Source organism: Monodon monoceros, unplaced genomic scaffold (assembly GCF_005190385.1).
Source record: "Monodon monoceros isolate NGI ecotype Baffin Bay Population unplaced genomic scaffold, NGI_Narwhal_1 Super_Scaffold_13, whole genome shotgun sequence".
NCBI classification, from domain to species: Eukaryota; Metazoa; Chordata; class Mammalia; order Artiodactyla; family Monodontidae; genus Monodon; species Monodon monoceros.
Genome location: NW_021703769.1, coordinates 26087131 through 26114489, shown reverse-complemented (window position 1 = coordinate 26114489; position 27359 = coordinate 26087131). Strand labels below are relative to the sequence as shown.

Genomic DNA, 27359 nt, shown 5'->3' with positions numbered 1-27359 from the left:
ATAGTTGTCATTCAGTAAAAGTTTTTGTCCTCCCTGAGTGGAGCAGAAACAGCCTTGATTGAATGCCTTTTGGGCCGCATGCCTTGTACTCTACGTCCTCATCGTCATCACTGTTAATACTTAAAGGGCTCTAACAGTGAGCCAGGCATTGTTCTAAGCACATCTGTGCTTACCGTAGTTAATTCTCACAACAGCCCTCTGAGGTAGCTACTCTTACTATCCCCTTATCACAGATAACAGAAGCGAGGCACAGGAGGTGAAGTCACTTGCTACAGGTCACTCGCCGAGTTGGTGGCAGAGCCCAGGAACTCTGGCTTCAGGGTCCATAGCCTTAAGCAGTACACTCTGCGCACTGTCTTACTTGGTTCCGACTGTAACTCAGCAAAGCCAGGTATGATGGCCCCCATGCCATAGTAGAGGGCACAGCAGCTTCAGAGGTTTGAAAAACTTGCTTGTGGTCACATGGTCAATGGGTAGAGAAATTGAGATCTTAACCCAGGTTTTTTAACTCTAAAAACAGAATTCTTTCTGTTGTCCAGACTGCCTTTTCCAGAAAGGTTCATTTGGGCTGTCCAAGGGCTGTGCTCCCGATTATCATGTTGGTGGAGATTCATATCGTGGTGGGGGGGTGGGGGCATGTCTGCGGCAGCTGTACTGGAGTATGACATCACACTTGCTTAGAGGGTCCACTCAGCTTGTTGCTCGTCTAGTGTGGCTGTCTGTCTGCTCCCAGCTTTAAAAATTAAAATGAATACTTCTGTATTAGAAATGAGCTGTTCCAGGCCAGTAGTGTCCTCTTTCTTGGTTTAAATGTATCAATAATTTCTAAATATCAAGAAGTGATACCCACCTTACTTGATCTTCAGCCCTGTTCCTCTCTCTGTATGTTCTTCCTTTCCTCAAGTGAGTTCCTTATTGACCTTACTGAAAAGAAGTGAGTGGTAAGGCGTGGTGTAGAGGAAAGAGCCCAGGGGCTTAGCACTACCACAGTCACTGTCATATCTGGGTCTGGTTCTCAGCATCGTCATATGTAAAATGGCAGAGGATGACCCAGATCATTTCAGCAGTGGACCATGCAGATATCTTATTGGTGTTCTTGCCCTCCCACTGGCCGGTCCATCCCTGGGTTTTGCAGACTCATCTGTATAACTAGCCTTCTAAAAGAGGGGGAAAGCGGGGGAGAGGTGCAGAGACCTTCATCCAGGCGCCTTTTCACCCTCCCCCCTCTCCTGAGTGGCCTCATCCACTGTTGGCAGAGTGCTACTTTGCACAGCTGAGTGGTAAAGCTAGTGGCCCTGCCACTTACCATCTGTATCCCAACACCTCACAGCTTCTATCTATAGCCCTGACCTTTCCTCTGACCCTCAGATTTGGGTATCTGACTGCCTGCTTGACATAGCCACTTGACATATGCAAACTGAAAAAATGCCTTCAGTCTAAATTTGCTGTTTTTCCCATTTTCCCCCCAACTGGAACTTGGTTGTAGAAGCCCCATAGTCTTCCTGATATGCACCGCTCCTCACTCATCCTTTGTGTCAGCCAGCACCAGCCCCCCTAGATTTCACCTCCTCAGTAGCTCCTGAATCTGTGTACTTGTTTCTGCCCTCACTATACCCTCTAATCCAGCCACCATCACCGCCCACTTGCATAGCTGACTGCCATCGCCCCCAGCCAGTTCCGTGCATCTTCGATATTTTCTTCACAAAACAGCCAGAGTGATCTGTAACCAGAATTGGATAATGTCTTCTGCCGCCCCTGTTAGAAACGCTTTATTGGTTTTTGTGGCTCTCTCGATAGAGATCAAACTTCCCATTGGTCCACAGGCCCCCTGAGGTCCAGCTCTAGCCCGTCACTCCAGCGCGCCTCAAGTCACCCTTGCCATGTGCACTGCAGCCGCACAGGCCTCTTACATCTACCGTGTCATCCCCCTGCCTTCCCCCCGCCCCTCAACCAGGCAGGGGGCCTTTGTGCATGCTGTTCCCTTCTGTCTAGAATAGTCTTCCCCTATCTCTTTGCCTAGTTAAGGCTCTCTTCCTTTAGAGCTCACTTCAAGCATTACTTCCTCAGAGAAGCTGTCCTGGACCTACTCCCCCACATGTAGAGCAAGTTCCTCATACTGTACTATACCTTCTCGTTATCCTGATTAATCAGTCTGTCTTCCCACTAGACCATAAGCTCCGTATGTCTGTTCAACATTATTTCTTCAGAGCCCAGCACATAACCAACATCCAGTGGATGTTTGGGAAGGAATGAATGAATGAACGAATGAATGACTAGGCCAAGAGTCCCACATCAAGCGGGTCCACACTGGTAGGCAGCTGTTAGACTAGGCGTATGTGGGCATTAGTGCCGCCTGTGGGCTTTGGTAGGTCTCCTTCAGCTTGCCCCAGTTCCACCTCATCCCAGTAGAAGTGTTAGAATGGCTCAGAATGAAAGCACCATTGGGTTTAGTTGACAGGCCCTAACTGCTCGGTGCCTGCTCTTGGAACGTCTGGCAGCAGGTTTCTCTGAGGCAGTAGGCATGCAAGGGGTGTGCCAGTTTGTTAAGTTAAAAAGATGTTTTGGCTGAAAATCTCAGGTGCTGGATTTTACCCTACCTCCCTTCCTCCCTGAACCAGGATCTGAAGACGGAGAAATAACTAGGAAACATTATCTGCCCTTAAAGAGCTCATAATGAGGTATGAGGGCAGAAACTTAACCTATCAACATATTGTGCAAAGTCACATCACTGACATATGAAAAGGCGCAGAAGTGATGCTGGTAATAAAAATAGTATTTGTTGTCTTCCCACTCTATGCCTGGTACTTTATTTCTCACTGTAACCCTGTGAGATGCGTACTATTATCCCCATTTTACAGATGAGGAAATTGAGGCTCATTGAGCTTAAGGTACTTACCAAGACTGCTAAGCTAGTCAGTGGCAGAGCCAGGGTTCAGTAGCCCTCTCTTCGCCACTGTGCGATGCTGCCTCTGTGCAGAGGGCAATCCGAGGAGGGAGTCACAAACTCAGTCCTAAGGCGGTCAGGAAGGGCTTCCCGGAGAGTGGAATAGAAGCTGAGCTTGAAGGGTGAGGAAGAGTTTCCCAGGAACACGGGGCAGGTAATGGCACTCCAGGCAAAGGAAACGACATGTGGCCCAGAGGCACGGAATGTCGTGGCATGTTTGATGTGCTCTGAAGAGTCTGGTGGTGCTAGAGCACAAAGGGAGAGGAGGGACAACAGGGGGGCGTCAGGTGGGCAAGCCTGGCCTGAACAGGCAGGGTAACGCATTGAGTGCCAGGCTGCAGGACTGCTGAAGGCCCTGCAGGTGGGCCCTGTGTCTCTGTGGCTCTGCTGACCTCAGCAACCTCAGGGCTGAAGCTCTGAGCTCCATCTGTCTCTCTTATGGCAGGAGAGGTGCTGAGAGGGGACCGGATTGTCAACACCCCTTTCCAGGTTCTCATGAACAGTGAAAAGAAGTGTGAGGTTCTGTGCAGCCAGTCCAATAAGCCAGTGACCCTGACCGTGGAACAGAGCCGGCTCGTGGCCGAGCGGATCTCAGAGGACTACTATGTCCACCTGTGAGTTGTCCTCTGCTCCCTGCCAGCCTCGAGTTCCCATAGGGGAGGGCACTGAGGGAGAGGCGATCTGAGGGACTGAGCGGGGCCTTGGGTTTCCAGCATTGCAGACAACCTGCCCGTGGCCACCCGGCTGGAACTCTACTCCAACCGCGACGGCGATGACAAGAAGAAGGAGAAGGACGTGCAGTTTGAACACGGCTACCGGCTCGGCTTCACGGATGTCAACAAGGTAGAGTGTCTTGATGTGCTCAGAGGGCTGGGGGAGCCACTCCCCAAAGTCATGAGCACTTGGGGCCACAGAGGAGGGGGAAACATGTAGCTCTAGTCTTAGGAAAGGTGGGGATGGCCAAGACAAGTTCCTCCTGGTGCCCCTGGCCATGGCCTGTCAGAAGTCTGAGTGCTGTGGGCTGGGCTCTGGCGGATGCTACACAGGAGGTGGAAGGCACAGTGCCTAAAAACTCAGATTCCACATAAATATATGATTATATGGATTATAAGATTAACCACCCCCCCCCCCCGAAAAAAAAAAAAAAAAAGGAAGTCTGGAACTTCATCAGTATGTAAGAGAGAGAGCTCAGCAGTGGTCAAGAGCATGCAGGTTCCCTGGGTTTTGAATCCTGCCTTCACCACTTACTAGTTGGTGAGTGACCTTAAGCCTACCTCTCTCACCTCTCTAAGCCTTGGGTTCCTTATCTGTAAAATGTATGTTACAGCCATACCTGCCTTTTGGGGTTGTCATGCAGAGTAAATCAGATAATCTGTGTAAGCACTTTATAGCACAGCCACTGAGAAATATGCTAATGGCATTGATTGTAACAGTGATTCTCTTATGTTTGTCATTTTCTAAACTAAACACATATTACTTAGGGAATAAAGAACAAAAGCATTTCTTTTGAGGCACAGTCCCTGTCCTCCAGGGGCTTCTTTCATAACTGGGAAGAGAACTGACAGTGTAAGATCCTGGATCTTAAGTCCCAATCCTGACCGTGCCAGTGCTTTGACGGTCAGGACCAGAGGAGTTCAGAGGGAGCTAATGTGCGGGCAGGTTGTCACGGAGGAGGTGGGCCTTGAAAAATAGGTAGGCTTGAGCTGAGTGAAGTTGGGACGGCATTCTAGTTAAGTGAATGCCATGAACAGAGTTCAGGGTGGGGACTGTTCATGGGGCAGGGAGGGACCCAGGGAGACCAGGCGAACTAACATGTCTGGGAGCTGGGTATGTTAGGGTGACAGAAGGCCTTGAATACCAGCCTAAGGGGTCTGAACTTGTACCTAGTAAGCCCCACAGAGCCCTGGAGGGTTCATGAGTAGCGGGTTGCTATAAGAGCAGTGTTTTTGGAACGCTGGTACAGTTGGGTCTGCTAGATGAGGGAAGGGACCTAATACCTGGCTGGTCACCCTGTGTGATTTTTCTGGTGGTTTCTTGGCTCCTAGCTGTTTTGTTCTCTTTGTTGCGCTGTTTTAGATCTACCTGCACAATCACCTCTCGTTCATCCTTTACTACCACCGGGAGGACCTGGAAGAGGACCAGGAGCACACATACCGCGTCGTCCGCTTCGAGGTGATTCCCCAGAGCATCAGGCTGGAGGGTGAGTGGGGAGGTGTGACCAGAGGGGCAGGGCTGGACGGGCCTGGGCTTCACACCCAGGGTCTTTGCACCCTTGATTCCTGACATGGCTGATAGGCCCCAGTGTGGCATATGGGCCCAGCCAAGGTAGGGTCACTACATTCCCATTAGAGAAGGTGGGGGGCAATGGGAGAGCTGACATGGTGTCTCCTGGCCTGGCACAGCACCTTACCAGCCACCCCGGGAGGTAATGTGCTGATTGTGATAGGAACCAGAGGCTCAGAGAGGTCAGTGACTTGGCCAAGACCAAACAGCAGTTTGGGGGTTTGCTGGGCCATCACAAGAAGCAGCCAGCTCAAGAGCAAAGGGATGAAGCACAAGGGGCAGGGGTACCGACGGAGCTGCTGGGCAGCAGCTTTCAGTGTTTCTGCTCCTCTGTGTGAGTGATTGGCCCCGGGTCAACAGCTGTGCAGGAATGTGAGCGCCCAGGCGCAGCCCTGTGGGCCTGACAGGATCTGGTCGGCCTCGCCTTGCCTGGCAGCGCTAACTCACCACAGGGCCACTTTCACATAGCATGCCTGGCCTTTTGTCCACAGTGGTGGTGAGTTTCTGGAGTTTTTTTAAGCTGTGGAACCTCATAGTCAAACAAAGTCATACGTAGAAGTCTTATGTAAAACATAGACCCTGCACTTTCGGGGCATCATACTGCCTCTCCTCCCGTCTGTGTCATGGTTACAGCTTGACATTTACTGTGTGAGTGTTTGACAGCAGCTGTTCCCCCACTGGCTCTTCGAAGTTAGAGACCCTGTCTCCTTTTCTCACCACTTTCTGTCCAGCACAGTACCTGGCACATAGTAGGTGCTTATTTATTGTATGTTGGTTGAATGAATGGACAGACAGCAGGATGAACAAATGTGTAAATGAAGGAAGGAAGCGTCGGAGTGATTGAATTACTAAAGTGCCAGGACTCTGGGGACTAAATGAGTGAGCGAACGTATGAGAGAGTGAGTCAGTGTTGTTTTTGCCTGTTGAATGGGACTGATTGAATGAGCAAATGAATGTTTGAATTGATTGAAGGAAGAATTCGTTTGACTAAATAGGGACTCAGACCCTTCCCCACATACACCTCTCTGCAGCCCCTAAGGCCCTTTGGAAAGTCAGGGCTCTGGGAAGCACAGTTTTTTGTTTCTTTTTTGTTTTTTCATCTTTATTAGATTATAATTGCTTTAAAATGCTGTGTTCATTTCTGCTGTACAACAAAGTGAATCAGCTCTATATATACCTATATCCCCTCCCTCTTGGGGCTCCCTCCCACCCTCCCCACCCCACCCAAGGGAGCACAGTTTTAAAGCTCTAGTTGCCAGCTGTTCTCCCAGCCACTGCTCCGTAGCACACTGCCTCTGAGGGCACCCGCAGAACAGACCCTGGGTAGTGGCACCAGCCCTTGCAGGAACAGACTGAGTCTCTGTTTCTCACAGACCTCAAAACAGACGAGAAGAGCTCATGCACCCTGCCTGAGGGTACCAACTCCTCGCCCCAAGAAATTGACCCCACCAAGGAGAATCAGCTGTACTTCACCTACTCTGTGCACTGGGAGGTGAGAAGGGGCTGGAGCCCACGGCAGGGGAGGAGGGCTCTGGTCCGAGCAGGAGTTGTCAAGGTGGAGGCCTGACTCTCAAGTGCTTCCTCCCACCACCAGGAGAGTGACATCAAATGGGCCTCTCGCTGGGACACTTACCTGACCATGAGTGATGTACAGATCCACTGGTTTTCTATCATTAACTCCGTCGTGGTGGTCTTCTTCCTGTCAGGTGAGAGAGCTATGGGTTGGAGGGTGGAGAGGACAGGGGGTGAGGGATGAGGGGCTGAGGTGTCACATCACTCCCAGGAGACTTCTAGGGTGTTCTTGGAGCCAAGCATAGGTCAAAAACAGACACTAGGGCTCTGTGCAAGGCATCAGTACACAGAGGTAAACAAGATTCACCCTCTACTCTGGAGAGCTCCCTAGGGGAAGGCTGCGCCGCCTCTTCACGCACACCTTCACTGACTCATTCAACAGTGTTTCGGCATTGCTCATCCTGTTCGGGCCCCATGCCGCGTGCTGGATATGGTGTTGAGCAAGCCCAACCCAGTCTCTGCCCTCACGGTCTGTATTCTGGTGGCAGGAGAGAGACAGAAAAGCACAGAAGTAGTAGGGTTCCAGATAGTGCTAAGTGCTGTGAAGCATATGCATGGCTGTTGAGGAAAGGGCGAAGGCTGCTTTAGAGAAGACCTCTCTGAATGAGGAGCCACCATTCAGAGACCTAGGGAAAGACGGTCCCAGCAAGGGTCACGGCCCTGCAGTGAGACAGGCTTGGTGAGAAGCCAGATGGCAAGAGGGCATTGAGCAGAGTGAGGGTGGTTGTCAGAGGTAGAATGAAACTGATCGTTTCAGTATCAGGAGAAGTAAAGATAATTCTGTCTTTATTAAACATTTACCCAGGGGCCAGCTGCTGTGCTAATAAACACTTAAATGCATCCCCATCCTCGCAGCCCCGTGAGCTAAGCCAAAAAGCGTTAAGTTAGCTCAAGGTCCTACAACCCATTGTCTTAACCACTATGCTGTGCTGACTAGATAGGTAAACAGGGCGCTGCGCACGTACCAACGGGGGCGCCTCTGGACTGTTTGCGGTGTTGAGAAGAGAAGATGTTTTGAAGTGTGAGTAGGAGTCAGGACAGAGTGGGGCATTCGGGTAAAGGGAACAGCCTGGGTTACAGGCACGCAGGTGAGAGAGAGATGGGGCTGTGACCTGATAACTAAAAGCAACAAATAACCAGAGGCAAGTGAGAGGCGAGCCTGGGAGGAGGTGAGGCTGGAAGGACCAAGCCCTGGAGGAGCTGGGATGCTGTTCTCCCTGGAATACAAGCGGTGTCCTGTGACTGCCTCCGCCCATCCCAGCAGCTCATTCTTCCCCTCCTTGGGGGGTGACCCTCTGTTTACGCTGCCCTGTAGCTGGGGTGGAGCTATGCCCAGGAGAGAACCTGAGGCGGCTGCATAGCCAATTCCCACTAGAGGAAGCCACGTGTGCCCAGAGGGCAAGCAGCACAGAAGACTCAGATGGCCGTGCTGACGACTCCTCTTCTTCCCCACCCCTGTTTGTTTCAGGCATCCTGAGTATGATTATCATTCGGACCCTCCGGAAGGACATCGCCAACTATAATAAGGAGGATGACATTGTACGAGGTCATGGCTGGGGAGGGATGGACTTGCAGAGGGAGGGCAGTCTAGCAGTGGGGCTCTGGGCCTACCAGACCAGGACGCGCACATGCACGCACGTGCCTCTGTGTGTGTGTGTGTTATCATTCATAGCGTAAACCAAGTATTGAAAAGGAAAACAAAATGTTTAATGACCCAAAGTGATGGGGATAAGGCTTTCTAATTTCTAAGCGTAAAAACAATGGAAGAAATCACAGAAAGAAAACTGGATTAATTTTACCTTAATCCTGCATGTTAAGAAATGTAAACAACAGAAAAGTGAAATGGCAAAACAATATATGCAACAAATTTTTAAAAAGATGATAGTTAAAAGAACTGGTATAAAATCTCTAAAAAAAAAAACCACGAAAGTCCCTAATGTGATAATGAACAAAAAATTTACAGACAAGGAACCATACATGGCCAGTAAACATGTGAAAAACTGTTTTTACCTCAGGGATAAGCCCCCAACGTGCAGTGTCCAACAGTCATGAGAAGACAGTTTTGGACCTTCAAATTAGCACAGATTCGTATACATAGTACTAATTGCCGGCAGGGTTAATGTGAGATAAGCACCTTTTCATGCCACCCGTGCAGGTGTAAACTAGGAGATTTCTGAAAAGTTATTAATTGGCAGTACCTATCATGAACTGCCAAATAGTTAACTTGTTTGTTTGTTTTGTTTTTAACATTTGGCTGCACTTTTAACTGTTGGTGCGGCCTGTGGGATCTTAGTTCCTCAACCAAGTATCGAACCCGCACCCCCTGCAGTGGAAGCACAGAGTCTTAAGCACCGGACCACCGGGGAAGTCCTAGTTAACTTGTTTTGATACACTATCTTCTAGAATTTTCCTAAGGAAAGCATTAAAACCACAAAAATTTGGTCTAAAAAAAAAAATTTGGTCTAGAAATATTTATTGCAGCCTTTTTTATCATTTAAATAAACTGTAAATTGCCTGATATTCCATAATAATGGATTGGTTATATTATGGTACAGCCATACAATGAAAAATTGTACAAACATTAAAATAGTAATTGTAGAGAGTGTTTATTGACATAAGGAAATGCTCATGATCATACATCAGCTTAAAATAACAAAGTATTGTTACACAGTAAATACAATATTTTATTGTTAAAAATTATATATACATATGCACATGTACATACATAAAGGACTGAAGGAAATATGTCAAAACAGTGGTATTATTAAGTATATAAATCATTTTCTCTATCTTTCTGATTTATTTTTTAATCTATGAATGTTTATGAGTTTTATATTTTTTGTTCAGTCTTTCTGGATTTTTAAAAAATTGTCTACAATACTCATATACTACTTTTTGTTCATTTGAATATCATGCCATATATCAAAAAAATTTTTTTACTTATTACACAAGTAAGAGCACATACAGACATACCTCAGAGATACTGCGGGCTCAGTTCCAGACCATCACAATAAAGTGATTATCACAGTAAAGGGAGTCAAACAAATTTTTTGGTTTCCAAGTGCATATAAAACTTATGCTTATACTATACTGCAGTCTGTTAAGTGTGCAGTAGCAGTATGTCTAAAAAAATACCTTAATTTAAAAATACTTTAGTGCTAAAAATGCTAACCATCATCTGAGCCTTCAGCAAGTCCTAATCTTTTTGCTGGTGGAGCGTCTCACCTCAGTGTCGATGCTGCTGACTGATCAGGGTGTTGGTTGCTGTAGGTTGGGGTGGCTGTGGCGATTTCTCAAAATAAGACAGCAGTGAAATTTGCCAAATCAATTGACTCTTCCTTTCATGGACAATTTCTCTGTAAACATGCAATGCTGTTTGATAGCATTTTACCCACAGCAGAATTTCTTTCAAAATTGGAGTCAGTTCTCTCAAACCCTGCCTCTGCTTTATCAACCAAGTTTATGTAATACTCTAAATCCTATGTTTTCATTTCAACTATCTTCACAAATCTTCACCAGGAGTAGCTTCCATCTCAAGAAACCACTTTCTTTGCCTATCTGTAAGAAATAACTCCTTATCCATTGAAGTTTTATCATGAGATAGCAGCAATTCAGTCCCATCTTTAGGCTCCACTTCTTCTTTTTTTTTTTGCGTTACGCGGGCCTCTCACTGCTGCGGCCTCTCCCGCTGCGGAGCACAGGCTCCGGAAGCACAGGCCCGGCGGCCATGGCTTATGGGCCCAGCCTCTCCGCGGCACGTGGGATCCTCCTGGACCGGGGCACGAACCTGCGTCCCCTGCATCGGCAGGCGGACTCCCAGCCACTGCGCCACCAGGGAAGCCCTAGGCTCCACTTCTAATTCTAGTTCTCTTGCTGTTTCCACTGCATCTGCAATTACTTCTTCTTCTGAGGTCTTGAACCCCACAATTCCATCCATGGGGGTTGGAATCAGCTTCTTCAAAACTCCTATTAATGTTGATATTTTGACCTCTTCCTATGAATCACGAATGTTCTTAATGGCATCTAGAATGGTGACCCCTTTCCAGAAGGTTTTCAGTTTACTTTGCCCAGATGCATCGGAGGAATCACACTCTGTGGCAGCTATAGCTTTATGAAATGTATTTCTTAAATAATAAGACTGCAAAGTCAAAATGACTCCTTAATCCATGGGCTGCAGGATGGATGTTGTGTTAGCAAGCATGAAAACAACAGTAATCTCATTGGACATCTCCAGCAGAACTCTTGGATGACCAGGCGCATTGTCAATGAGCAGTGATGTTTTGAAAGGAATCTTTCTGAGCAGTAGGTCTCAACAGTGGATTTAAAGTATTCAGTAAATCATGTTGTAAACAGATGTGCTGTCATCCAGGCTTGTTGTCCCACTTCTAGAGCACAGGCAGAGTAGATTTAGCATAATTCTTTAGGGCCCCAGGATTTTCGGAGTGGTAAATGAGCATCGGCTTCAACTTAAAATCACCAGCTGCATTAGCCTCTAATGAGAGTCAGCCTGTCCTTTGAAGCTTTGAAGCCTAGCATTGACTTCTCCTCTCTAGCTATGGAAGTCCTAGATGGCATCTTCTTCCAATCGAAGGCTGTTTCGTCTACATGGAATATCTGATGTTTAGAGTAGCCACCTTCTACATCAGCACTTGCTGCTTTACATTGCGCTTTTACGTTATGGAGATGGGATTCTCTCCTTAAACCTCATGAACCAACCTCTCCTAGCTTCAGACTTTTCTTCTGCCGCTTCCTCACCTCTCTCAGCCTTCATAGAATTGAAGAGGGTTAGGCCTTGCTCTGGATGAGGCTTTGGCTTAAGGGAATGTTGTGGCTGGTTTGATCTTCTATCCAGACCACTCAGACTTTCTCCATAACAGCAATAAGGCTGTTTTGCTTTCTTATCATTTCTGTATTCACTGGAGTAGCACTTTTAATTTCTTTCAAGAACTTTTCTTTTGCATTCACAACTTGGCTAATTATTTGGTGAAAGAGTTCTAGTTTTTAGGAATCTCAGCCTTTGACACGTGTTCCTTGCTAAGCCTAATCATTTCTAGCTTTTGATTTAACGTGAGAGACAGGCAACTCTTCCTTTCACTTACACACTTAGAGGCGTAGGGTTATTAATTGGCCTGATTTCAATATTGTTATGTCTCAGGGAATAGGGAGGCTGGAGGAGAGGGAGAGAGATGGGGAAACAACTGGTTGGTGGAGCAATCAGAACACGTTTACTGATGAAGTTTGCCATCTTATATGGGCACAGGTCACAGCACCCCAAAACAATTGCAATAGTAAAGTCAAAGATCATTGATAACAGAACACTATAACAGATATAATGAAAAATTTTGAAATGTTGTGAGAATTACTAAAATGTGACTCAGAGACACAAAATGAGGAAATGCTATTGGAAAAATGGTGCCAACAGACTTGCTTGATGCAGGTTGCCACAGACCTTCAATTTGTAAAAAATACAGTATCTGCGAAGTGCTGTAAAATGAAGCACAATAAAATAAAGTGTGCCTATATTACTTTTATAATCAGTTAAAAAAATAATAGCTTGCTTCTAAAGACACCACTCAAAAACTATCACAGTTAACATTTTAGTGTGCTGGTTTACATTATTTTTCCATGCATTTGGTTTTTGGAATGTGGGGAGGAGATTTTCCTTTTGTATAGCTGTAAGCCCATGTTTGTGCCCTCCTTTTTCCGTGTGACAGTTCTCTGGGATATACGTTCTCATGTCACTTATACTCCTGTGTCAGAGTGGAGCTGGTTGACACCTGAGGGACCCTCAGCCCTGGTCAAGGATGTGGGTCCTTGGGGGTGGTCCCTGCAGGAGCTGCCTTCTCCAGAGCCCAAGAAGAGTCTCGCTTTCTGGCCCTTTGCTGCAGGAAGACACGATGGAAGAGTCCGGGTGGAAGCTAGTGCATGGCGACGTCTTCAGACCCCCCCAGTACCCCATGATCCTCAGCTCCCTGCTGGGCTCGGGCATTCAGCTCTTCTGCATGATCCTCATCGTCATCTGTGAGTAAGCCCGTCAGGGGTGGAGGTGGGCTGGGGGTTTGGGGAGGGTGAGCTGTGCTCACCAGCGCAGGACAGGCCTGAGTCTGAGAAAAGGGTGGGCGTCCCTTCCTGGGGCAGGGGGGCATGTCAACATCTCTGGGCCAGACAGAGCCGTCCATCCCAGCAAGAGGGCTGGTCCTCTCAGCAACAGGCCCTGGTGATTTGCTCCTCCTCAGATCTTGCCAGCACCATCGATAGCCCCCGACATCCACACCACCAATGAAGCCATATATCAGCACTCTGAGGTTGGCCTCCTTTTGCAGCCAGGCATTAAGTGACTTACCCATTTCAGCACCAGGATTAGGACTGGAATCAGGTCTTTTTTCTCAGAAAACACCCCCCAAAATGAATATATAGTAGTTACAGGCAGTTCTGAAATCAATCTGCCTAAATTTTTTTTTTAACCATTTTAACTTCTTTTTTTTGCTGACATATAACACTGTATTAGTTTAAGGTATACAAAATAATGATTTGATATTATATGTATATATTGCAAAATGATTACCGTAGTGAGTTTAGTTAATATCCATCACCTCGCATAGTTACAATTTTTTTTTCTTGTGATGAGAACTTTCAAAATCTAATCTCTTAGCAACTAATCTGCCTAAATTTCTGTCTCAGCCTCATGCCTCCAAGCTTTGTGACCTTGGACAAGTCATTTAACTTCTGTGAGCCTCTCATTTGACCTCGTGAGCCACAGTTTCCTCATCTAAGGAATGTGGGAACTAACCACCTCAGAGGGCTGATGAGGTAGATTCAGTGAGCTGGCATTCGTAATGCTCTCAGCTCAGTGCCTGGTTGGTTGCAAGTGCTCTGTGGGCTGGCCATTACCATTAAGATGCATGGGGCTTCCCTGGTAGTACAGTGGTTAAGAATACGCCTGCCAATGCAGGGGACACGGGTTCAAGCCCTGGTCTGAGAAATTCCCACATGCCGCGGAGCAACTAAGCCCATACGCCACAACTACTGAGCCTGCACTCTAGAGCCCTCGAGCCACAACTACTGAAGCTCGCTCATCTAGAGCCCGTACTGTGCAACAAGAGAAGCCACCGCAATGAGAAGCCTGAGCACTGCAATGAAGAGTAGCCCCTGCTCACTGCAACTAGAGAAAGCCCGCGCGCAGCAACAAAGACCCAACACAGCCAAAAATACATAAAAATCAAATAAATTTAAAAAAAAAAAGAAAAAGACGCAGCCAGCCATGGCCCAGCAACTGCTGCACCCCTCTGAACCCCAACTAAGACCCAGTCTTCTCCAGTAGAGTAGGGAGAGGGAGTAGGGAGCCTCATCTAGCCTCACCTGCCCTGGGGCCCTGTGAGCCAGCCCACGACTGGGCCTTGGGGCCTAGAGACCCTGACTTTCCCTCTCTTGCCCTTCCCTCCTCAGTTGTGGCCATGCTTGGGATGCTGTCACCCTCCAGCCGGGGAGCTCTCATGACCACGGCCTGCTTCCTCTTCATGTTCATGGGGTACGTGTGCATGAGTGGGGTCCCAGGGCTGGCGCAGACTGCCTGCACCGCAGCTAACAGGTCCCCTTGGTGTGGATCCCTTCCGTTTCCCCACAGGGTGTTTGGTGGATTTTCCGCCGGCCGTCTGTACCGCACTCTAAAAGGCCATCGGTGGAAGAAAGGAGCCTTCTGTGTAAGTGTCCTAACCCTCCTCCCCATGTTCTTGCGAGGCCAAGAAGCTTCTTCCTGGGCTCCTCGAGAGCAGCATAAGCAGGCTCTGGTGGGGGTTTAGGGCCAGGTGCTGGGCAGCAGCCTGATGGGTGGGAGGAGCACACCCAAGGGCCAGGAGAGCTGGGCTCTCACCCCTGGGTGCTTACCTCTGAGGCCTTAGTAGCCGCATCCATGAAAAGAGGGAATTGAACTTAGATGATTTTTAGCCTACATTGTCCCATGGCTCAAGCACAAGAAGAAATAGGGGATTCAGAATAACAGGATTTAGACACCATCCCAGGTGTCAAAGTTTAAGGTCAAAACCTGATCAGGGCAGCTGTGAGAACACCCTACCCAGCAGAGTAAGGAGAGAATTACCTGCCAGGGGCGGGAGAAGCCAGGCCCCACGTCACTGTCAGCCTGTTTTCCAGACTTTGGGGCCTCTGTTCCTCTTCAATAAGGTCAGCTTCTGGTGTTCACTGTCCTCCTGGTGGTGAGGAGAGTTCTTGGCAGCAGAAAAGACCACAGAAACCAGAGGATGCCTGGGAGTGGACCCTGCCTCCCAGGGAGCCCTGAGCCCCTTCTCCCAGAGCAAGTGAGCCCTTAGAGGACCAGGGAAACCCCTGGTGCCAAATTCAGAGAAGCCTCTAGACCCAGGCCTTCTGAAACCATTCTCACAGCTATCAAAAGAGCAGGGGAACTCAGGCTATCCCAGCTCTGGCAAATACCCCTGGCAGTTAATAAGCCCTCAGTATAGAAGAGCTGTGACAGTGGTTGTTCTGGAAAGATCAAAAAGAGTTTCCTAAATTCTTGACGCATCAGGTGTTTTTCTCAGGCTACTGTGTGCTAAGACCCAGGGATCTTCAGAGCTGTAAAACCCAGCCCTCTCCTCACCCGGTGAGACTTCCCTGATGAGGTCTCCCACCAGATACCCTCCAAGTCTCCCTGTACTGGTGCCACGGCAAACCCCGTCTCTCTGCCCCAAACCTGCTCCCTGCATCCACTGGCACCATCATCCACCTGGGCCCCCAAGGCAGTCACCTGGGAGGCTCCCTGTCTTCCTCCTACTCACTAGCGCCCCCGCCTCCTCTCATACGTCAAGTGTGGATGGTTCTCCTGCCAGATAGTCCACGAATTCCTTCCCATCTCCATCCCCAGGTTCAGGCACCTTTCCCTCCTGCCTGGGCCCTTGGCCGTCCTAGGCCTCCTCAGTTTCCCTGCAAGATTCTGGCCCTTCCCTGGGTGGAGCTCTGCCTCGCTCCACAGGCGGGCCCCTGCTGCAGCCGCAGCCGTGCAGGTGTACAACTGCTCTTCTCTCCCCCAGCCTCTGCGTGGGCAGCTAAGTCTTAGGTCCGGGGTCACTTCCTCCCCCACCGATTCTAACTTCAGGGTCCTCCTTGGCACCCCAGAGGGGCCTGGGCAGAGCCTTGTGCCTATGAGTGCCACTTATGTTGTTCTCCATTTATGGGTCTGAACATTTTTCCTGTTCTTCCTGGTATCTAGCACAGTGCTCAGTCCATACATTTCAGCCAGGAGGACAGACGAGGAGTTCTCTGCTACACAGCAGAGTAAAGTAGGAACACACAGGAAGGGGGGAAATGACATTTGAGCTGGGCCTCGGAGAGGAGGGTTTCAACTGGATGGAAGCAGCCAGCAAGGAGGCCTCAGGTTCTGGAATCTCCTGGATCCCAGTCCTGGCTCCGTTATTTCCTTGGTTGGTAACCTTGACCAGCCCTCTGAGCCTTGGTTTCCCCATCTCTCCAGTGGGGGCTGGTTGCACCTAAGTCTCAGGTCGTTGTGTGGTTGGAAGGAGACTGTATACAGAAGGCCACTGGTTCAGCACTGGCACTCAGACGGCGGATCCCTGAGATGCTGGTGACTCTACCTCATGAAGGCCCGGGGTCAGGGACGTAGAGAGCAGTGGCCAGTTAGTGGGTGTGGGAGGCTACAGGCTAAAGGTAAATAAAACTGGCCGTGAAGCTGAGCACCAGATTGCAGGGAGCCTCAGGCCTCACGGGCAGACCCTCTTGGATGCTCAGGCAGCCGCAGTAGTAAAGGAGGCTCCACTGTAGGTCTAGGGCTTTGGTTCCCAGTGCCTGAGCCCCAGCCCCAGAAGTCTTGACTGGATAGAATACACCGCAGGGCGTCAGGAGCAGGGCCTCTGGAGTCAGACTGCCTGGGTTTGAACCTCTGCTCCACCCTTAACTGACTGTGTGAAGTTGGGGTGTGGGGTATTTAACGTTACTGGGCCTCTGTCCTCTTCTTGAAGAGGGATAGTGACAGTCCTTCCCATCTAGGCCTGTAGCGAGGATTGGGTGAGATGATTGATTCATGTGGAGGCGAGCACCCACCACCCCTAAGACTCAGTTAAAGCTTACCCACCACTCTGGACAGTTTGGGTTGAGGCCCAGACCTACGTGTTTAGTAAAACTTTTATTTGATCATTCCTATTCAGCAAATGCTTATTGAACAGTACTGTGCTCTGAGTGCTGGGAGCGCATCAGTGAGCAGGACCTGATCCTCCCAAGAGCTTATGTCTGTGGGGGCAACAACAGCAAATGACTACGAGCACGGATGAGGGCGAGGACGGTGCGGTTCACGGATCTAAAAGGACAGAGAGCAGGAGGCTTGCCTAGTCTGGGGGTCAGGGAATGCTTTCTGGAAGGGTTTATCCTTGAGCTGAGTCCTGCAGGACAGGGAGGGCTTGAGAACCTCTAGTCAGGGAGCCCTGATGGGGCAGGTGGGAGCTCTCCCTAGATGCCGCTCCCCAGCCTGGCCTCTCTTGCTTCCAGACGGCGACATTGTACCCTGGCGTGGTTTTTGGCATCTGCTTCGTATTGAATTGCTTCATCTGGGGAAAGCACTCATCAGGGGCGGTAAGTGCCCTCCCCAGCAAGGGAGGGCCAGCTGTGCTCAGGCCCATTCCTGCAGGTCACCTCCTGCTGCTTCCTTCCCTTTTCTAAATCCCCAGAGGGCTGGCCACGGTTTCTCCATCCCTATGCATCCATCTGTCTTGCCCTTCCTGTGGGCTCTTTCAGACAGCTGACCAAAGCTCACTTCTCTAAAGGGAGATTTCCACAGTCCAGGGGCCAACTGGGGAATTTCCCTCGTCTCAACCAAGGGAAAGCTGCTTGGTATGACTTGATGAGGTCAGTCTCCCAAAACAATGCTCTCCTCCTAGTGTTCCTGCCCTGAGCTCAGCACCAGCCCCCCTGTGAGGATTGTGGACTCAGCTGGGGGTGGGGAGATGGTCTTGATGGATTAGCTGCGGGAGAGGTGGGGCAGGTGTTTGCCATCCCAGCCTCAGCGGAGAGAACGGCCTCCCCTCCACTGGCAGGTGCCCACAGAAGGTGCTTGGGTGAGGCTTGCAGTCCAGGCTGCCGGAGGACTGGGTCCTTCCCAGCGGTCCAGGGAGCTGCCCCCAGGAAAGACAGGGTCATGCTCTTCCTCTCACTTCCTCTTTTTTATACCTGTCTCCCTTCTCTCTTGTCTCAACATTTTTCTCCCAGTTACCAGCTGCTCACTATAAACACTCATTGCAGAAATTTTAGAAAAGAAACGTGCCCCCTGCAATGGAAGCGCAGAGTCCTAACCACTGGACTGCCAGGGAATTCCCTGTTTTTGCAGTCTTTTAACCTCTTTTTAGATATATTTAAAATGGAATAATGTAATCGTAAAATTATAAACTAATAGCAAACATTTTTATAGTGCTTACTTTGGAATAAGTACTGTTCTGAACACTTTACAAAGATTAATTCATTTCTTCCATTTTGTGTGAGTTGTAAAAACCTCAGACTGTGCAGAGGGGAATTAAAAAAAAAATGAAAAATCAATTCCAAAGCCCCATACTCCATCTGAGTAAGTGCTGTTAACTTTTTGGTGTAGGCCTCTCCAGGCATGTATGCATATAAGTATTGGGGTGTTTTTATTAAAATGGTGTTCTCTACATACAGTTTTATATCCTGCCTTTTTCACTTCGTGGTATATTGTGGTGTTTTCATTGAGCGAAATTGGGAACGCACTATTTGTGCACTTCTGTATTTTCCCCTTCGTTTTCACTTAACAGACCACACGTAATTTCTCTTCATTCTGGCCCTTCCTCTCCCCTTCATGCTCTCAGCCCCTCCTTCCTTGTTCTTTCCCCACGTCCTCCCTGGTGACAAGCTCCTGTAGGATGCCGTGGTTCCTTCACTTCATGGCTCAACTGGCCCTCCATCTGCCCTCTGCTTTTCCCAGGGCTGGGGTCAGCCCCAGGACAGTCTGGCCAGGAGCCCTGTGGGGGGGCGTGTCTGCAGGAGCTTCCCCACCATGGTGGTCCTGCTGTGCCCTTCCTGCCCTGGGACCCAGAAGGTCCCCCCTGCCCCTGCACGACCCCAGCCTGGGCTTCAGGGCTTGTGGAGCCTCACGGTGCTGTGCCCACAGGTGCCCTTCCCCACCATGGTGGCCCTGCTATGCATGTGGTTCGGAATCTCCCTGCCCCTTGTCTACCTGGGTTACTACTTCGGCTTCCGCAAGCAGCCATATGACAACCCTGTGCGCACCAACCAGATTCCCCGGCAGATCCCTGAGCAGCGGTGGTACATGAACCGATTTGTGGGGTGAGTCTCCGGCAAGGGCCGGTTGGGGGCTTCTGGAGTAGGCAAGGCCAACGTTCCCCTGAGCCATCTCCTTGGAAAGACAAGGACAGGGGTACCCTCCCCCTGTGGGGGCTATGACAGGTGCTCCTGCAGCCCCGGCTGGCTCTAGTAGACTTCCTGAAAGCTTAGCTTCACTCCAAGATAGAGAGGACCAAGTTGTAGCCAGACTCGGTGTTGGCCAGGGAAGGGGTGGAGTGGAAAGGTGCAGGGTGACAGGTAAAGACTACCTTGGACCTTGGGCAAGTCGCGCCACCTCTCTGTACTTCAGTTTTCCCATCTATAAAATGCGGAGAATGATGCCCACCTCTTGAGAGGCTATAATGGTACAAAAGAATGCCGAAAGATTTAGACCCACCAAACAGTGTAAGCATTCTCATTCTTGCTGGCTCAGGAGGGAGCCTGAAGCTTCCAGTGGCCCAGGTCTCCCAGCAGTGTTAACCCTCCCATTCTCTGCAGCATTCTCATGGCTGGGATCCTGCCCTTTGGCGCCATGTTCATCGAGCTTTTCTTCATCTTCAGTGTGAGTACTGCTACTTGCTCCCCACCCCTCACCTTCACCCACACTAGCCTAGTCCCTGCCCCTCCACTTAGGTGCTCTGCCTCTTACCGCCTGTGACATTTCAGACAGACCTTTTAGCCTCTCAGAGCCCCCATTGTTTGCCCTAAAATAGGGTAACAGTCCTGCCTCTCAGGACAGCTTGGAAGGCTACGTGAGATGTGCCATATGTACGGGGTCTGGTGTGGGAAGGGCTCAGTAAATAGAAGCTGCCGTGGCTGCTTTAGCAGCATTGCAGTCAGCCACCACCACTGTCAATGTCATTGTTGCGTCTGCTTTGACTGCTGGGTTTACCTAAGTTACTCAGAGCTCCTAGGAAAGTGGGGGGATGGTGCCTAATCCCCAGGATCATCATGAGGCTGGAACGTGATAGCGTCTGTAAAAGGCACAGCGCCTGGCACTCAGGAAATGCTTGGTGACTTGTAGCTGCTGTTGTAATGCTGATTACCCCTCTCCCAGGCATGCCGACATGAAAGCTGGCAGAACAGTTCTTCAGAGCCATCTGAGTCCAGCTGACCCAGCTCAGCGCCTAGCATGGAGGGAGGGTCTTGCAATAAGTCAGTGCTGGACAAGCATCCACTCCTCTGGAGTGGCCCAGCCTGTCCCTGCTGAGACCCCCTCGCCCACCCCGCCCTGCCTAGGACGGGTTGGCTGCCTGGGCAGGGGGTCTACATGTGTTCTGTTTGTGTGACACTGGGCCGATCACCAGCCTCTCTGAACCTTGACTTCTTTCACTGTAAAATGCCATGCTTTCGTAGGCCGACACGTGGTGTTGTGCGTAAAGCACGTAACACTATACCTGGCACGTGGTGAGCTGCCCCAGGTAGTGGTGGCTGCTGTGTAATTTTGATTGGGGTGGGATTCATTATTTTCCGCAAGCTGCTGAGTTCAGGCGGGGGCCACCCATCTCAGGATCAGCCATGCCCCGGCCCCTCCCTAGGAACCCTTTGCTCCAGGGAGGAGAGACCAGTCAGCCACGAGCCAGGCTCACAGGCCCCAGTGGTGTCATGATGGTGTCTCCATTCCTGCCAGTCCTGACTAAGGGATGGAGTTCCCGAGCACAAGCCGGGAATGCCAGGGGAGTGGGGGCAGGCTACCTGAAGGCCGGCTGTGGTATATCCACAGGCAATCTGGGAGAATCAGTTCTATTACCTTTTCGGCTTCCTGTTCCTCGTCTTCATCATCCTGGTGGTGTCCTGTTCGCAAATCAGCATCGTCATGGTATACTTCCAGCTGTGTGCAGAGGTGAGGGGAATGGGGCCAGCAGTTTGGGGTGGGGGCAGCTGGGGCCAGTATTGAATTGGATCAGTGAGGCTGTCTGGGTTTCTCATGTGGTCCTGCCTCTTCTGGCCATGAGGTCTTGGGCAAGTACATCACTTCCCCTTGCCGAGCCTCCATTTGTTCAGCTGTAGACTAGAGTTAATGATCCCTACCTCACAGCATAGCCTTGCAGGGAAGTCACCACGACCTAACGACAGTAGACTCGTCAGTACTGAGTCCACTCCAGTAGTGGTTTCTTCAACAGCTGATGCAGTTTGGGTGACCTGCCCTCCGTCTGGGGACTAGCTCTCGATGGGCGAAACAAGGGCTCTGGGACACAGCCTGAGCTGAAACCCTGGCTCCTCTGCTAGTAGCTCTGGATCTTGGGCAGTCGTGTAACCTCCGTGTGCCTTCCGGGCCTAACTCACAGGGTGGCTGCGAAGACTCAATGAGCTGATTCGCATAGAGCACTTAGGACAATATGTGGCACGTGGTGAGCGTTTGCTCAAGAAATGCTAATGTTGTTAATAATGTTCTTTTGTTGTTGCTGATTTTTCTAAATTGAGATATAATTTATAAACAGTGGAGTTCACCCTTTTTAATCTACAGTTTCTGTAAGTTTCTAGAAATGCACACAGTTGTGTAACCACCATCACAGTCAAGGTATAAAAAGCTTCGCGTCAGCCCCAATATTACAGTTCTTACCCAGGGTCTTTAGTCCTCAGGCAGCTCTGAAACTTGGGGAAGAGGCTCTGCCTGGAGACAGCTATGACCCTTCTCTGTTTCCTCCTCAGGATTACCGCTGGTGGTGGAGGAATTTCCTAGTCTCCGGGGGATCTGCATTCTATGTCCTGGTCTATGCCATCTTTTATTTTGTTAACAAGGTACCACCCTGCATGAGGGAGCCCCCTAGCCCTTTCAGGGCAGGATTGTGGCGGGGAGGGTGCTGGGGAAAAACCCCAAGTGTCTAAGTCTTACTTTTCTGCCAAGAATGAGGAGGACCAAAGTCATCCTAGAACTGTTCCTGCTCTTAGAACATAATCTTTTTAGGAAAGAGAGTATGTTTGGGTGACAAAAGCCTTCAGGATAAATGACAATGAGAATGTTGTATGCAAAACCTGTGAGATACAACCAAAGCAGAACTTAAAGGGAGTATGTCACCTTAGAGTGCTTTTAAGAGGAAATAAGAGAGACTAACACAGTGTTCACCTCAAGATGACAGAAAAAAAAAAACAGTAACTTGAAAGAATGAAAGTAAATGAGAAGAGTTAATAAAGGTAAAAGCAGAAACTGCTGAAGTAGCCTTTAGCACTCAGATTTAGGAACTCAGCTGTACTCACAGAGCTCACTGTCCCCAAAGAGCGGCGTAAGAGCAAGAATACAGACAGATCCCCACAGCAGGCTTATTAGATTTGTGTGTAACACAAACCAGATGGGCCATTGAGAGGAGTCTGGGGTCGCTCTGGCGGACCTCATGTTACCTCTGGAGCTTACGCTGAAGACAGTTTTACCCGCTGTACTTTGGGTATCCAGGACCCCAAACCGAGAAGTCCTCTGCTTATAACCAGGGTGTATTCCCAAACTAGAGGCATAGGTCAGCTGGGTGAAGCTTGGAATTCCCTTTCCCAAAAATGTCAGGTTGGAAAGGACTGTCCAGATATTTGAGTGCGGTGCTGCACCCCTGCTTCCAGTTTGCTGACTGCCCTCTTCTCCAGCGATCCCAACAAGTGATCATCTAGCTCAGGGGTCAGCCAACTGTAAGCCCATGGGCCAGCAGGCCTGCTTCTGTAAACAAAGTTTTATTGGCACACAGCCGTGCTTGTTCATTTACATTATTGTCAAGGCTGTTTTTACACTACAATGGCAGAGTGGAGTAGTTTTGACAGAGCCCACGTGGCCTAAACTATTTATAATCTGGTCCTTTAAGAAAAAGCTCGCTCACCTCTGCCCTGGCACATCCAGCAACAGAAGACACTCCCTCCTGATGCTCCCATTCTCTTTGGATAGCTCCTGTCATTATCAAGGCCTTCCTTAAGTCACACTGAAATCTGCCTCCCTGTAAATTCCATCTTCAGACCACAGTCTGGTTCCTGGACTCCTGCAGAACAAATCTAATTTCCCTTCTCTACAGCCCTTATTAATCAGAACTATTTTGAATGGAAAGTGACCAAAACCAGTCCCGACTGGCTTAAGCAAAAAAGAGAATGTTTTGGCTGATGTAAGTTTAATAAGAAGTTGGAGTTCTAGCTTCAGGCTTGGTTAGATCCAGCAGCTCAGATGGTATCAGGGCTCTGTGTTTATTCCTCAGCTCTGTGTGTGTTTTCTTGGCTTCAATCTGTAGGCAGGATCTTTCCACAAATAGAAGGATGACCAATAGCAGCCCTAGAGTCTCCTTTTCTCAGCTTTGCAGCTCTAGAACTAAAAGAACATCTTTCTTCTATCATTATGTTATAAATCCCAGGGAAGACACTCATTGGCCCAGGCTACATGCCATCCCTCACTGTTCCTCATGTCCAGTAGGATGGCATACTCTGATTGACTAGCTTAGGTTTTGTATTAGGACCGACAGCCCCAATAGGACCACAAAGTAGGGAGTGGGTACCCGAGACACCAGGAAGAAGGAAAACAGGAGCCAGTATTGGGCAAGCAAAACCTGCTACCATAGCCGCCTACACAAGGGTCACATTTCAGCCTCCTGCCCTTCCTGCCTGTGGCCCAGCCTTTCTTCTCTGCTCTAAAAACCTCCTCCAGCCCCAGAGCCCTGTCTGTAAAATGGTGGCCTTGGCCTGTCTGAACTCTAAGGAACTTTCCAGTGCTGCCTTTTTGCCTCATCCCTTTCCTGGTTTTACCACTGGATTTACCACTGCCCTGTTTCCCCCCTCACCTTCACCCCATCTTCAGCCATAAGAAAGCTCATAAAAGGAGACATAGACAGTTGAGCTGGAAAACATGGCCTTCACCCCTAGTTTGAGGACATTTGACTTCAGGGAGACGGTCTCAAACAGTGACCCTTATTGTTTTCTTCTGGGCTCCTGGCATTTTGTGGCCATTTGTCTTCCCATGAGCCCTAGAACAGGCCCCACTCAGGCCCTGGTGGGCTGGGCAGGTCTTGATACCAAGGTCCTAGATTAGTTCCACTTGGCCCAGCAAACCCCACCACACCCCAGATTCCCTAGCATCCCTGCCCAGGCCTCAGAACTCTGCAAAGGAGTTCAAATGCTGCAAGATAAAAATCCCCATGAGAGAGTAACGAAAGTGACAGAGCGCACTCAGGTGGAGAGGACTGTAGGCTGAGACAGGCTCATGGTGGCTCTCTGTTCCTAAAGCCAGGAGCCCTGGATGCCTCTCTCCTGCCCCCACTTCCTGTGCTCCAGCATCCAGGAGTCTCACTGTACTGTTCTGGGGACTGTGGCGAGTGAAGAAGTGACAGCTATGGCCATTGCTGCCTTTGTCATTCTGGCACTGGCCCCTGAGGTCAGCCCCATCTCCCAGCGAGCTCCCAGGCCCTTCCCCAGGAAGACTCCCACTCCCTCCTGCCCCCACAGGAAATGTCCTGAGTCAATGGATTTGGGCCTTGGGCTCTTAGCCCTCTAGCCCCAGGTTCAAATCCCAGCTCCTTCTGTTTCCCGGCTGTGTAACTGTGCCCCATCTGTAAAGTGGGTTAATAACCTACCATAGTGGTGGTGAGCATCCAAGGCAGTGCACGGGCCCTGGTACTGATGAAGGTCCACCATGACTGTGAGACCCACCTGCCCCTCGCTGCCCACCTGGGGCAGGCCCCTTCCCCTTGCCAGTCTTCAGCTTCACCACGAGATCAGTGAGAAGGTAGGGGGACACCCAGTTGGCCACGGCAGGCTGGCACTAAGCGTGTCCGCTCTCTTCTCTCCCCTGCTCATGCCCCAGCTGGACATCGTCGAGTTCATTCCCTCTCTCCTCTACTTTGGCTACACGGCACTCATGGTCCTGTCCTTCTGGCTTCTCACGGGCACCATCGGCTTCTATGCAGCCTACATGTTTGTCCGCAAGATCTACGCTGCTGTGAAGATAGACTGATGGGGGTGGACCGTGGCCTGGCCCACTCCATCCACGGACAGGAAGCCACCCCGCGTGGGGAACTGCAGGCACGTAAAATAACTCCTGCTCGTTTGGAATGTAACTCCTGGCACAGTGTTCCTGGATCCTGGGGCTGCATAGGGGCGGGAGGGCCTATAGATAAATCTTGCATTTTTCTTCATCATCTTATTCCAGTTCTGTTGGGGATGAGTTTTTTGTGGGTTGTTTTTCTTCAGTGCTAAGAAAGATCCCTCCAGCAGGAACTCTCAGACCTGTTTATTCAGGTTTATTTTTGGTTTGGAGTTTTTTCCTTAGTTTTTTTAACAAATGGATCCAGGATGGATAAACCCATCAAGACGCTGGGTTCTGGTCACTGTCTCCACCTCAGTTCCTCAGGGCTGTTGGCCACCCCACGACTAACTGGAAGAGGAAACGCCGGGCCTTCCAGGCTCCAGCGAGATTTCTGAGCCTCTTGCTGCCCGTCCTCGCCATTGATGCCGCGACAAAGCACAGCTCAGCCCGGACACGCATCCTCAGTGCCAACCAGCCTCTTCCAGCCCCTTTCCTCCCTCTTCTCTCCTCCCCAGCCTCCTCCCAGGGCTGCTCGAGGCGGGGCTTCCCGCCAGGCCTCCGGTCATCTTGTCACTGGGAGCAAGCCCAGGTCTTGGTTGCTACAAGGAAATCCCCTGGAAGTACTGGGCACCAAATGCCCCAGGACAGCAGGAGTTGCCCCTGCTCAGAGCAGTGAGAGTTTTCTGGACCGGAGGAGAGACTTGCAATGAACTGTCTTCGTGCCAAGAAACCCTGGGTCCAGGGCCAAGTGTTTCCAGAGCCAAACCAAGCATCCATGTGTGTCTGGGCTGAGGGTCCTCACCCCGCAGGAGGCTCCTCAGCCCCTCCCTTGTGGGGGTCACTGCTCTTTGCAGAGTGTGCTAGGGTGGGCCCTCTCCTCCATTTCCAGGGCGAGACAAGGCCTGGAGACCGCAGATCCCCTCCTTTAGGTGGCTGGGAAGAGGCACTCTCCCTGACATCCCCCAGCCTTAGTGCCCACACACAGCTCTTTTAGCCAGACCCCTCCCCTCCACCTCCTGTCTGAGTTCTTGTCTCCTTTGAGGAACACCCAGAACACTGGTTGCGAGAAGGAAGATGGAAAGTAAGTTCTGTCATTCCTTCCCCGAGTCCCAGGAATAGGCAAGGAGCCTAAGAAAGAGGAGCTGACGTGCAGGCCTGGCTCCCCTGTCAGGGCCCACTCCTCCTAACCCACCCCCCGCCCCCGTGCGTGTCACAAGACGTCTGCTCTTAAGCTGCAAGAGACCAAACCCACCCTGGGGTTAGGGTTCAAGTAGCAGCCACTCACCCTGGCTGCAGCCCCTTGAGGAAGACAAAGCTCAGGATGCTGGCTGAGCTGGGAACACACCCCCCTCCCCGCCGCCCTCCCCCCGCACTCTCCCAGCAGCCCTCACCAGCTCCACCAGTCAAACCGGTGATCTTCTCAACCTTGCCTCACAGCGACTCCGCAGTGCCAAGCGGCGTCCGCCAAGAATCAGGCTGGAGGAAAGGGAGCCCAAGCAGTAGAGTGTGATAATGGAGTCTTCTTCATTCGGATCTTGGATTTTTTCCCTAAGAGATTCTCTTCTTGGGGGGACGGAAACGGACTCCTCATAAAGGGTTCAAACAGCATCGATTTTTCTGACTTTTTAAATCATCATCATCATTATTTTTAATTAAAAGATGCCTGTATGCCTTTTTGTGGTCCAGTTGTAAATAAATATGTCATTGTCCTGTTGTCATGTCTCTTGAATCTCTTCAAGGGTCTGGGGTGAGACAAATTCCTCAAATGTGTTGAGCTGAGTGGTTTCCCTCAAAGCTCGGTCTCATGTCAAGGCTTTCTAGGGCCCAGGCCACTGCTCTTCCCCTGCCTGGTGCTTGTTCATAGCCTCTGCCATCTGCTTAGCCCCTTGATACTGAATCACTAAGCATGCCCCTCTGGTCCCACAAGTAGGAGATGGTAATCATGTGTGAGCTTTGGTAGCAGTGAGACCTGGTTTTTAAATGATTTCCAGCTCCAGTATTTTGCTGCTAACTCACTTCACCTCTCTGTCATGTAAGACACCTTCAGCTGCAGGCAGTGGAAATGGGTCACACAGCCTAAAGCCCCAAGGAGGATTGACTAGCTCATAAGTCAGCAAGGAAAGGAGTGGTTTGGCTTCAGGTCTGGGTAGATCCAGGGGCACAAAGGATAGCCTTAAGATTCTCCCTGTCTCCACTGTGCTTTTCTCTGTATCATTTGTCCCATTGTCAACAGTCTTCTTTCCTGTGGGGGAGGCAGGGAGAGCA

At 50.1% G+C, this 27359-nt stretch overlaps 1 protein-coding gene across 2 annotated transcripts in view; it reads left to right on the top strand.

Annotated features, from left to right (window-relative positions):
- The window catches only part of TM9SF4 (transmembrane 9 superfamily member 4), a 56779-nt gene extending 29967 nt beyond the window's left edge, over positions 1–26812 (top strand). For both annotated transcript variants that reach the window (XM_029220638.1, XM_029220639.1), the window contains exons 4-18: positions 3390–3558; positions 3658–3787; positions 5021–5144; positions 6601–6719; positions 6822–6933; positions 8268–8338; positions 12688–12820; positions 14246–14327; positions 14424–14499; positions 17309–17392; positions 18939–19114; positions 19610–19673; positions 20835–20954; positions 21764–21853; positions 24873–26812. In XM_029220638.1, the coding sequence (XP_029076471.1) occupies positions 3390–3558; positions 3658–3787; positions 5021–5144; positions 6601–6719; positions 6822–6933; positions 8268–8338; positions 12688–12820; positions 14246–14327; positions 14424–14499; positions 17309–17392; positions 18939–19114; positions 19610–19673; positions 20835–20954; positions 21764–21853; positions 24873–25022 (1700 nt within the window). In that variant the 3' untranslated portion in view covers positions 25023–26812. The remainder of the gene's footprint in view (positions 1–3389; positions 3559–3657; positions 3788–5020; positions 5145–6600; positions 6720–6821; positions 6934–8267; positions 8339–12687; positions 12821–14245; positions 14328–14423; positions 14500–17308; positions 17393–18938; positions 19115–19609; positions 19674–20834; positions 20955–21763; positions 21854–24872) is intronic.
- Positions 26813–27359: the final 547 nt, after the last annotated feature.